Source organism: Equus przewalskii, chromosome 1 (assembly GCF_037783145.1).
Source record: "Equus przewalskii isolate Varuska chromosome 1, EquPr2, whole genome shotgun sequence".
Classification (NCBI taxonomy): Eukaryota; Metazoa; Chordata; class Mammalia; order Perissodactyla; family Equidae; genus Equus; species Equus przewalskii.
Window position 1 is genome coordinate 117,037,735 of NC_091831.1, and position 12,809 is coordinate 117,050,543.

At 36.0% G+C, this 12,809-nt stretch overlaps 1 protein-coding gene across 3 annotated transcripts in view; it reads right to left on the minus strand.

Annotated features, from left to right (window-relative positions):
- The window catches only part of ETFA (electron transfer flavoprotein subunit alpha), a 99,996-nt gene that overhangs the window by 58,981 nt on the left and 28,206 nt on the right, over positions 1 to 12,809 (minus strand). For all 3 annotated transcript variants that reach the window (XM_070574177.1, XM_070574186.1, XM_070574197.1), the window contains 2 exons: positions 11,940 to 12,008; positions 6,431 to 6,513 (listed from right to left, as the gene is read on the minus strand). In XM_070574177.1, coding sequence (XP_070430278.1) covers positions 6,431 to 6,513; positions 11,940 to 12,008 — 152 coding nt within the window. The remainder of the gene's footprint in view (positions 1 to 6,430; positions 6,514 to 11,939; positions 12,009 to 12,809) is intronic.

Genomic DNA, 12,809 nt, shown 5'->3' on the forward strand with positions numbered 1-12,809 from the left:
TTGGTCTAGTCATTCTATCAATTACAGGGAAAACGTGTTAAAATCTCAAATTATCATTATGGATTTGTCTATTTCTCACTTGAGTTCTGTCAGTTTTTGCTTGATGTATCCTGAAACTCCGTTTTGCACACTTACACATTCATGATTATTCTGTCTTCCTGATAAATTGATCCTTTTATCATTATGTAACATTCCCTCTGTATCTTTGGCAGTACTCACAGTCTTGAAGTCTACTTTATTTGGTATCAATAAAGACACTCCAGGTTTCTTGTGCTTACTGTTTGTATGCTGTATCTTTTTCTATCCTTTCCCTTTCAATGTATATCTTTTTTTATATCTAAAATGTATTTCTTATTCTTTTCTTTTTTTTTTTTTCTTTTTTTTATTCTCCCCAGAGCCCCCCAGTACATAGCTGCATATCCTAGTTGTAGGTCCTTCTGGTTGTGCTATGTAGGATGATGCCTCAGCGTGGCCTGATGAATGGTGCCATGTCCGCACCCAGGATCCGAACTAGCAAAACCCTGGGCCGCTGAAGCGGAGCGTGCAAACTTAACCACTGGGCCATGGGGCCAGCCCCCAAAATGTATTCCTTATAGGTGACATATACTTGAGTCTTGCTTTTATACATTCTGACAATCTCTGATTTTTTTTTCTTTTTGAGGAAGATTAGCCTTAATATCTACCACCAATCCTCCTCTTTTTGCTCAGGAAAACTGGCCCTGAGTTAACATCTGTGCCCATCTTCTATTCTATATGTGGTACGCCTACCACAGCACGGCTTGATAAGCAGTGTGTAGGTCTGTGCCTGGGATCCGAACCAGTGAATCCCAGGCCACTGAAGCAGAGCGCCACCTCGGTCAGTCTCTTCTTTTTGAGTGGAGCATTAACTTCATTTATATTTTGCTCTGACTGCTTTTAAGAATTTCTTTTTATCATTTGTTAAACAATTTAATTATGATGTGCCTTGTAGTTTCCATCATGTTTCTATTCTTAGGGTTTGTTGAGTTTCTGAGATCTGTGGGTCTCTAGTTTTCATCAAATTTGGAAATTTTCTGGCCATTATTTCTTCAAATAGTTTTGCTGCTCCAATCACACATACATTAGGCCTCCTAAAGTTGTCCTACAGCTCACCAATGCACTGTCCATTTTTTTCCTGTTTTTTTCTTGTTTTTCTCTGTCTCATTTTGGAGAGTTTCTGCTGCCACATCTTCAAGTTCACTAATCTTTTTTCCTGCAATGTCTACTGGAAGAATATATATTCTTCTCAAGTGCACATGGTATGTTCACCAAGACAGAGCATTTGCTAGGCCATAAAATAAGGCTCAACAAATTTTAAGACAAATATTAAAGAGATGTTCTCCAAAATTAAATTAGAAATCAATAATGGAAAACTATCTAGGAAAAAAACACAAATCTCTAGAAATAAACATTTCTAATTTTCTAAATTAGAAAATATTTTTAAGAAATGATACAAATACAATATTTCAAAATTTGTGGGATGCAGCTAAAGCAGTGCTTACAGGGAAATGTATACCTCTAATATTTACATTTAAAGACAGGAAAAATACAAAATTAATGAAGTAAAGTTCTACCTTAAGAACAAGGTAAATCCAAAGTAATTACAAGGAAGGAAATTAAGAAGAAAAATCAATAAAAAGAAAACAATGAAAAATATTAACAAAGCTAAAAGTTCATTGTCAGTGTAGCTGCATTGGAAAACAATTTGACATTCCCTCAAAAGGTTAAACACAGACTTACCATATGATCTAGCAATTCCACTCCTAGGTATATATCCAAGAGAAATGAAAATATATGTCCACACAAAAACTTGTAAATGAATGTTCATATCTGCATTATTCATAATAGCCAAAAAGCGAAAACAACCCAAATGTATATCAGATGATGGATGGATAAATAAATTGTGGTATATTCATATAATGAAATACTTTTTGGCAATGAAAAGGAATACTATGACATGGACAAACCTTGACAATATTATGCTAAATGAAAAAAGCCACTCATAAAAGACCACATATTATATGACTATATTTACATGAAATGTCCAGAATGGGCAAATCTGTATAAACAGAAAATAGATTGGTAGTTGCCTAGGGCTGGGGAAGTTGGGAAGAAAATAGGTATGCAGTTTCTTTTTGGGGTGATGAAAATGTTCTAAAACTGAGTGAGGTGACGGTTGCACAACTCTGAATATACTAAACGCATTGAATTAAACACTTAATATGGTATATAAATTATATCTCAATAAAGCTATTATTGTAAAACACTGGATCATAGAAAAGCTTTTTTAAAAATTTTTTATAAACTTCTGGCTAGACTGATGAAGAGAAGGAGAACAAAAAAGAGAAGACACAAATTACCAATTTCAGAAATTAAAGAGCTACCACTCCAGATCTTACAGACAATAAAAAGAAAATAGGGCAATTTCATAAATAACTTTATCCAATATATTTGACAACTGAGAAGAATTGGACCAATTCCTTGAAACATACCACTTATGAAACAGACTCAAAAATAAAACAGAAAATATGAATAGCTCTAAATCTATTAAAGAAATTGAGTTAACTGTCAAACACTCCAACAAAGAAAACCCCAAGCCCTGATGGCTTCACTGGTGAATTCTCTCAAACACAAGGGAAAAAAAACATCAATCTTACACAAACTCATTCAGAAAATGGAGCAGGAGGGAACATCATTCAACTCATCTTATAAAGTCAGCATAATGTTGATACCAAAATTAGATAAAGAAGTTTAAAAAAAAAGAAAGAAAATTACAGATTATTTTGATGAAAAAAGATTCACAAATCCTTAACAAATATTAGTCAATCAAAATCAGCAATATATTAAAAGGATAACATATCATGATCAAGTAGGGTTTATCACAGTAATTCAAGGTAGTTTAACATTCAAAAATCAAACAATGTAATTCACCGTATTAACAGAATAAAGGAGAGAAACCATATGATCCTTTCAATAGATGCAGAAAAACATTTGACAAAACTCAACAATCATTCATAGTAACAACTCTCAGCAAATTGGGAACAGAAGGGAAGTTCCTCAATTTGATACCATTAAGAAAATAAATAGGCAAACCATAGATTGGGAGAAAACATTTGTAAAACATATATCTGACAAGAAACTCATATCTGGAATATATAAAAAACTACTACAACTCAACAAAAAGATAAGCAATTCAATAAAAAAGAGCCAAAGATATGAACACATGCTTCACAAGGAAGACATCTGAATGGTCAATAACAGGACAGTGTTCCCTATTATTAGATGTCAGGGAAATGTAAATTAAAACCACAATAAGGTACCACTACACATGCACCTGAACAGCTAAAACACCAAATGTTGGTGAAAATGAGCAACTGAAACTCAAATACATAGTTGGTAGAAATATAAAATCATACAACTACTTTGGGAGGAAATAATCCAGACAGGGGTGTCAGAGTCCAAGCAAGGTGGACAGGGTATCTATGTAGAAGGGCTGCTCAGTGAAGGGTGTCAGAGCCTGAGTGGGGCAACCTGTGCAGGGTAGGGTATTGGCAGAGCCCAGGTTTTTCACTGCAGGGGAAGGGCATTACAAACAGGGAAAGGGAGAGAACTAGAACTGACCCTTGGTACTGGACTCATGGTTTTCAATAAATATAGACTGATAGAGAAATAAAGATGTAAATGTGTTTGTATACATACATAAATGTACACAAGCTTTTTTTTTTTCGAGAGGTCCTGGGAAGAGCAACATCCCAATAGCAATGAGCACAATTAACATCCAGATGTTGCCTTCTAAATACCATTCTTCTCTAAAAGGAGCCAGGACTCCTTGGAGAAAAGGCTGATCCCAAGGCTGGTAGAGGAAAAGCACAAAATGAGCCTGGAACATCTAAAAAAGGGCTCAAAGAATGGTGGAAACATGTCAAACAGACACAAAAGCCACCCTGAAGGGGTTTCTCACTGGCCAAATGTGGGACAATTTGTATATCAACAATAATAAAAATAACAGATATTCACTCACTGAATAAAACAGGACCCCTAAGTTCCTACTGATATAAATAAATGAATAAACTGAAAGTTTGAATTAGAATATTCACATCATTTCAAAGTATATCTCATAAAACATTTATTAATTACAAAGGAAGAAGTTTGACAGATCTCACCTTAAACAAATGATCAAAGTCAAAATTATCAGTAATAAGACAAAATGAAATTGTGTAGCACCTGATAGGATGAAATATTACTTTTGTGATACTCCTGTCAAAGATGCATAACCTAAATGGAATTGTCAGAAAACATCAGACAAACCTAAATTGAGGCATATTCTATTCTACAAAATAGCTGTCCTATAATCTTCAAAAGTGTCAAAGTCATGAAAGTCAAGGCAAGACAGGAACTGTTTAAGATGGAAGGATTCATGACAACACGTGCAACATGCGATTCTGAAATATATCCTTTTGCTATGACGGACATTACTGGGACAAGTGGCAAAGCCTGAATGGGTTCTGATGATTAGATAGTGTTAATGTCTTGATTTTAAAGGTTGTACTGTGGTTATGTAGGAGAATGTCCTACATATTTGGGGATGATGGGGCATCATCTCAGCAACTTACTCTCAAGTGGTCCACAAAGATAAAGGTTTTTGCCCTGTACTTGTAAGTTTTCTGTAAACTCGAGGTGGTTTCAAAAAAAGTTTTAACGTCTTAAAGAAAAATACACACACACACGCAAATACATACATTTATACATGCCCAGGCCTAACTCAGAGTTAAGGAATCAGAATCTCTGGGGATTATATGATTTATGTTAAAGAAAGTCTTCAAAGCATTTAACATATTTAAATTCCTTATGAAAAACAATTCAATAATTCTATCTTCATAACAGTCATGTTAAAGGATGCTGATTGCATGACATTTATTTTCAATACATGTAAAGATGCCACGGGTCATTCCCTGTCATTCTGCTATTCTGCTTAATAACAAGTGATTCCTTTCAATCAAAATAAATAAAAGTTTGTCTGCCATCTCAGTGCTTATCTCTGGATTTCTTGTGGTATTATTGATTAGGAAGGTTGTAAATGTGATCTTCTGTAAATTCAAGCCTGAAGAAGTGACTCATGGAAACTTGGACAAACAAGACTTCCACAAAAAATACATGTGTGCCACTCCTAATTAAATGCCATGGAAGGCTTGAGCTCATCTGCTCAATAAATGCTCTCTCATAGCCTGACTAACGTAGTATCACAAGCAAACAGGTTACATCATTTTGTGACTTCATTTATAAACAGTATTAGTACCTATTTTAGGTTTTGAGATCTTATCTTACTTCAAACAAGCTGAATAACACAAAAAGTATTAATCATAAGAGGAAAGACCAATATATTAGATCTCATAAAAATTAAAAATTTCTGCTCATCAAAAGAAAATCAATAGAGATGGGCAAAAATACCCACAGTACATGTATCTGACAAAGAATTTGTATGCAGGTTATATAAAGCTGCCCTACAAAGAGACAATAAAAAGATAAGACACCTAATTTTAAAATGGGAAAAGACTGAACAGACACTTCAAAACAAAATTCAAAGACGAGTTAAAAATTTTGACTATTTTGAAATTTTGAATGAACATCTGATAGAACAGGGAATTGAGATATGAGATTTTTTTAATAGATATGACTTAATATCTTGTTTTGAAATACATCAAAAACACCTTTTGTTTTGAAATACATAAAAGAACTCATTTTCCTCCACACAATAAAGATTTAAACAGGCTGAGAATCCTATTCAGTGAAAACTTTTATCATCTAAGAAATGTAAACTATCATTAGATATTGTTAGTGATTCAACTTTGACACTAAAGTATTCATTTTCTAAGTTTTGGATAGGTTTTACTGAAGAATATTTTAGTATAATTTATCTATATAGATCAGAATTTTCTGAATTTCGTATAACTAGACAAAATACAGATATAAACTAGATGTTCAGAAAGCTATAATTGTCATTCACGGCTCTTGATTTTGAGATTCTGTGTTCATTAATACAGATTCATTGTTTTTACAGATTGATTTTATATAGGCTAATGGTAATAAACGTTAATGTGAACTTATAAAATCCATTTAATAATAAAATGCTGCTTTTATCAATTTTATATTTGGTGTTGTGATACAAATTTGACAAAGTTTTCCACTGTTTTAAAAAATTTGAAAAACAATGCTGGATTTAAGAACTGCTAAGCATTTTACTGAAACCAAGAAAACCACAGACATTGTGAGGAGGAGGACAGATTCACCACGGTAATGGCTAACTCCTTAGGTACACTGAATAGGACATAAATCACAGAGATGATTGTTTAACAAATATATACAGTTCGTACCCCACAGAATTTTGCATGGCATGTTTTATTGCAATACTTACTGGTGCTACTATTTTTCCTGTCTGTCCAACTTGCATGTCGTTGGGAACAAAGCCAGCATCAACAGCAGCACGAGAAGCACCAACTAAGGGAAACAAATATTGGGCATTTTTTTAAGCTCTATTATTCAGCTAGTTGGGATATTCACTGATAACTAAAAAAAAAAAAAAAAAAGAAAAAAAAAGACACTGATATAGTACAGTAAGAAATTTATTTCATGGGGCCAGCCCAGTGGCACAGCGGTTAAGTTTGCACGTTCCGCTTCTCGGAAGCCCGGGGTTCGCCGATTTAGATCCCGGGTGCGGACACGGCACTGCTTGACAAAAGCCATGCTGTGGTAGGTGTCCCAGGTATAAAGTAGAGGAAGATGGGCATGGATGTTAGCTCAGGGCCAGTCTTCCTCAGCAAAAAAGAGGAGGATTGGCAGTAGTTAGCTCAGGGCTAATCTTCCTCAAAAAAAAAAAAAAGAAAGAAAAATTTATTTCATAAAGGCCTTACTTTAAAAAAAAGTCCCTTGTCTCTGATCAAGAATTCTAAAACTAAGTACTAGCACATTTTATACACAAAGCTTCAAGAACTGCCTTCTACTTATAACCAAGGATTTAAGATTTTAAATTTGGCCTAACTCCCCTGTTTGCTTTATCAAAAGGCATTCAGACATTCACAAAACATGTTATAATCTGTTTGGGATGTCATTATATAATACTTCTTTTATGTAATAACTTCACAACTTTTAAAGACAGGTACTATAACACCATTGCCTCTTTTGACCAGATAAAGAAAAAAGCAACATATAACACAAGATAAAGGTTTAACCAATATTTGCTTTAAAAAAAATAAATTAGAATTTAACTAAACTTCTATCCTCATTCAGCAGGAATCAACAGGCAGCCCCGTTCTTGGACTAAAGCCACCTCACTCGCAGCAGGTGTCAATGAGCCTCACGTCCTCTTCACCTCCAACTGGAGAGGACAGAGGAAGCCACAGACAATACTCACTACCTCCTAAAACTCACAGTCTCAACACCACTACCCATCTTGAATCAGTCAGGACTGATCACATTCTGCCTTTTACTTACATCAGTCACTATAACAAGTCCCAGACTCAAAGGTTATCCTTCATAACCCATACACCGATCCCCATAATGCCCTGCATGCTCCCTAATCTGCACCCATCTCACACTCCTCCTCAATTCTTGAACACTTAAGATATGATTTTTGGAACTGACAGATTCTCTATATATTCCATCTATTTGTCTAGATGTTCCCTGAGGACAATTCCCCTGCAACCCGCTCCAGCAAATGTTGCTTTGTCTGCCACCATAGTCGTACCACTGGGCCTGGAGATGCGACTCCTCACTGCCACTCTCAGAAAGTTTCCCCTCCTTCCTCCTTAAAATTAAAAGGCCTCAGTTTTGCTTCTCATGTCATCAGATTATACCAACCGTCTATTGCTGTGTCATCTATCACCTCCCTAGATCAATCCCCTTCATTTCTCCATGATTTTTAGCTTCTGGGTCATTGTCACTTTCTCCAATACTGCTCTCGTCTTAATTCTTGGAGATTTCAGCACTCTGGCTTCTCAGCTCCTTGAACAACTCTTCTCCAGTCATCTTGTCCTCCACCCTACCTCAGTCATACCCATGGTCATATCCCCAACCTTTCCATTACCAATATCCCTCAATAATCTCAATTTCCAACGTCTCTCCGTGATCTCCTCTTTACAGTTGACCTCCTTTAGTACCAAACTCCAACAATCCACTGACCCCACTGGGATTATATACCCCAGAGAGATAGTGAATAGAACAGTGAAATTCTATTCACTATCCCTCTCTTTCCTCATGTTCTTTCTTCTTTCTTTATCCAGCTTAAATTCTATGATCAATGACTCTAATCACTCCTTTGCATTTGCCTTCAATTTCCTTGCCCTCCTCTTACATCATCACACTCATTTGGAAAAACCTCCATCTCTGGTTAACTGATTAAGCAATCTCTCCACCTTTTCCATACCTGTCCTCCTGTCGTTCAGCATGACTGGAGGAAAAGACCAATACTCAGCCATGTTTACTGAGTTTAACTTAAAAAAAAAAAAAATAGGCTTAATTCTCTCACTCTTTCCTAAACTATAATTTCATCTTTTCTTCACTCCTCAAACTTCCAGTACTCCCTAACATCTTCACTCTCAGCTGAGGACCTTGCTTCCTATTTCGTTGAAAAACTGTAACAATCCGAAGAGAACTTGCTCGTGCTCCAACTAACACATTCACCCATCAACCTGCAGCTGTGTCCATATTCTCTCTTGTCTAGTCAAGGACATTGTTCAAGCAACTCTCCCCTCTCTCCTATATGATTAATTTTTCCCTCTCAATTGAAGCATTCCCATTAGCATATATGCATGCTATTATTTGTCCCATCTTTAAAAAGTCCCTCTGTTGGTCCCACTCCTCCTCTAGCTACTGTCCATTTCTCTGCTCTCCTATATAGCAAAATCCCTCTAAAGAGTCATCTGTATTCATTGTTTCCCTTCCAGTCCTCCTATTCTATTTCTAAAACCTTTTCTACTAAAATTTAACACACATACAAAAAAGCACATAAATCACAAATGTACTGCTCAATGGATCATCATAAAGTGAATACAGCCATGTAACCACTACCCAGAACGATTTTTTTTTTTTTTTTGAGGAAGATTAGCCCTGAGCTAACATGCTGCTGCCAATCCTCCTCTTTTTGCTGAGGAAGACTGGCCCTGAGCTAACATCCGTGCCCATCTTCCTCCACAGCATGGACACCTACCACAGCATGGCTTGCCAAGCCGTGCCATGTCCGCGCCCGGGATCCGAACCGGTGAACCCCGGGCTGCCGAAGCACAACGTGAGAACTTAACCGCTGCACCACCGGGCCGGTCCCTAAGACGATTCTTTTAAACCCACTCCAATCAGGTTTTCACCCCTACTACTCCACTAAAACAGGTCAAAGTCACCAATGACCTCTAAGTGGCTTAATTCATTAGTCACTTTTCAATCCTCATCTTCCTTGACCTTCCTAGCAACAGCTTTTGACATAGTTGACCACTCTTTTCCTTACTCAAACACTTCATTTGGATTCCAAAATGTCATACTCTCTGTCCTGGTTTTCCTGCCTTACTTACCATTCCCGTTTTGGTTGTCTTCTCCCCTTCTTTCCTACCTCTCAACCTTACAGTGTCTAGGGCTTAGTCCTGGGACCTCTTTTTTTATCTACATTCAACTCCCCTTGGTGATTTCATCCAGTCTCATGGCTTCAGTCATCATCTAAATGAAACTGACTCCGAAATTTATATCTCCAGCCCAACCTTCTCCAGTGAACTCCAGACTTCCTATACCAACTGCTTAATCAACATCTCTACTTGGATGTCCATTATTAGACATCTCAAAACTTAATATGCCCAAAACTGAACTCCTGATCTCTTCTTGGAAACCATACCACTTGGGGTCTTTCCCACTTAGCTAATGGCAACTCCATCCTACGAGTTGCCAAATAAAAATTTTCTCTCATAATTTATATCCAATCTGTCAGGAAATCCCAATGGTTCTCCCATCAAATATATGTCCCAAAACTATTTCTCCCCACATCTATTGCTACTAACCTGGTCCAAACCACAAGCATCTCTCACTCAAATGATTGAAACAGCCTCCTAATTGATCTCCTTGTTACTGCACTTAACCACCTAGTCTATTCTCAAAATTGTAACCAGAGTGATCCTTTTACTTTGTGTCAGATCATGTGACTCTTCTGCTCAAACTTTTCAATAGTTCCCCATTTCATTCATAAAAAAGCAATCTCCTTACAAAGGCCTACAAGCCCTATGTGATCTGGTCTATTATTCCCAATCTTATCTCTTATTACTCTCCCTTTTTGCACTTTTCATTCCAGCCACACTGGCCTGCTTGCTATTAATCACACAGACCAGACATGCGCCTGCCTTAGCCAAGCCCTTTGCACTTTACTGGTCCCTATACCTCAAACCTCTCTCTCAGATCTGCTCATGGCTTCATTCCTCAGCTCCTTCAAACCTTTGTTTGGGTGTCTCCTTATTATTACGGCCTACTCTGACCATCTTATTTAAACTGCAATCCTCCCTCTCCGACACTCCTTCTCCTTTTCCTGTTGTCCAACAGCATTTACTACCCTCTGATATACTATTTATTTACTAATTTATTATGTTTAGTGTCTGCAGTAGGCAGAAAAATGGCTCCTCCAAAGATATATTCATTTTAATCCCCAAAACCTGTGAACATTACCTATGGCAGCATAAATGATATAAAGTTAAGAATCTTGGGAGAAGGTGCTTATCCTGGATTATCTAGGTGGGCCCTAAATGTCATCACACGTATCCTTATAAGGATGCAGAGGGAGATGACGCAGATACAGAGGAGAAGGTGATATGAAGACAGAGGCAGAGATTGAAGTGACACAGCCACAAGCCCATGAATGCCAGGGCAGCCACTAGACCCTGGAAGAGGAAAAGAACAGATTTGCCCCCAGAGTGCGTGTGGCTCTGCCAACACCTTGATTTCAACACACTTCTTGCCTCTAGAACTGTAAGAGAATAATTTTCTGTTGTTTTAAGCCACCATTTTTATGCTAATTTATTATAGTAGCCATTTGAAACTAATACAAAGTCTAATCTCACCGAAGCAGAAATGTTAACTTCCACAAGAGCAGAGAGACTTTTTGCTTATTTTGTTCACTGCTATTTCCCTAGCTCCTAAAATAGTGTCTTACATATGGCAGACACTCCATAGATATTTGTTCAATTAAACAATGAGTGAAATAAACATCCTCAGTGAAATGCAACCATCTGATTATAAAGAGTCAATATCATGCCTTTATTCAGACAAAACCATTACTGTTTCCATGGGTACAGATAGTAATATAAAAGCACAGGAAAAACCTAGAAAGTTATACACAAAACTCTTAAAAGGGGGAGGACAGGATTGAGACTTTTTTGTAAAAAGCAGAATATATTCATTTAATAGTGCATAATTAAAAACTAAAATATTTTTAATTTTCTGATTTTTCAAAAAACATCATTCCATTCTCACTGATAGACCTTTAATAAGTTCGATCTTTCCTATAAATTGTAAACTATAATTTTAAAATAATGTTAAATGTTAACTTCTATTTGTATGAGATTTATATTAGACCACCAATAAAGAGAAAAACAAAAGCATTCCTGAATCTGAAGTAGGCACCAAAGCTACCATTTAAATTATTTTTAAATGAAAAAGACTACTAAGGCTCAGCAACTGTAAGAGTATCACATAAATAATAAAAAAGAACAAAGACACCCTCTCACTGAATGCTATACCATTTACTTGGAGACTAGGAAAAACTGTTTAAGACAGAAAAGTTGAAAACTAGAAAAAGCAAAATAATTTGCAGCCTTGAGTGACTTATATATAATTGAAATAATGAAGAAAAATATTTCAACGAAAAGGGAACATTTTTCTACTAAGGAAAATAACTTTACCTGCAGCATGTAGTTGATCCGCCAAGTCATATAACAACTTAAAGTTCTCTCCACTTTTCAAACCCCGACCTCATTAAAAAAGATGAAAAAAAACAAATTAAGCAAATATAAACTTGCTTCTATAAAAATTTCGCAATTTTGTATAGAGTGAATCTTCATATTACACATCTGCCATATTAAGCATGCCATCTCCTCTATAAAGTCTTTCCTGACTTCTCCAATTATATTCCTGTACTTCTCCTATAAAGCATTCAACACTACTGTAATTAACTAACCAGTTAACTAATTGTATAATGAGTCTTAAAAATCAGTCTTCCCCATTAGAACAAAAACTCTTTAACTGCAGGATGCATAGCTATTTTGGTCACGGCTATATCCACAGTATTTAGCAAAACTTCATTAACTGACTGAATGAAATTATTTGAAGGGAAGTCATTTCACTAGTCTTTAAATTCCTTAAGAGTAAGAATACGCTGCCTTTTCCTCTGTTTCTCCAGCACTTTACAATGGGCCTTGCATAGAATAGATACCCAACAAACATTTCTTGAGTAAATAAGTGAATAAATGAGTCAGATATATCTTTCTGAAATATTAAATGACTTCCTCTCGATGTTGCTTGTAATACAAGGCTATTTGGAAACTTAATTATTTTATCTGATGTTTAGTCTGGAAAGATTTTTAAATCATAGCAGTAATTATTTTTTCAAAAAGTCAGCAAGCTATAAAAAGTTTTTTTTAATAAGGAGCATGATATACAAAAAAGAAGCAAGTCTTGTGCAATATTAACAGCTTTGATATTAAATGTGAAAAAACTTTCAAAGAGTTATTCATAGAGACCTAGACAACTCTGGAAGTCTTTCAAAGTAAAGG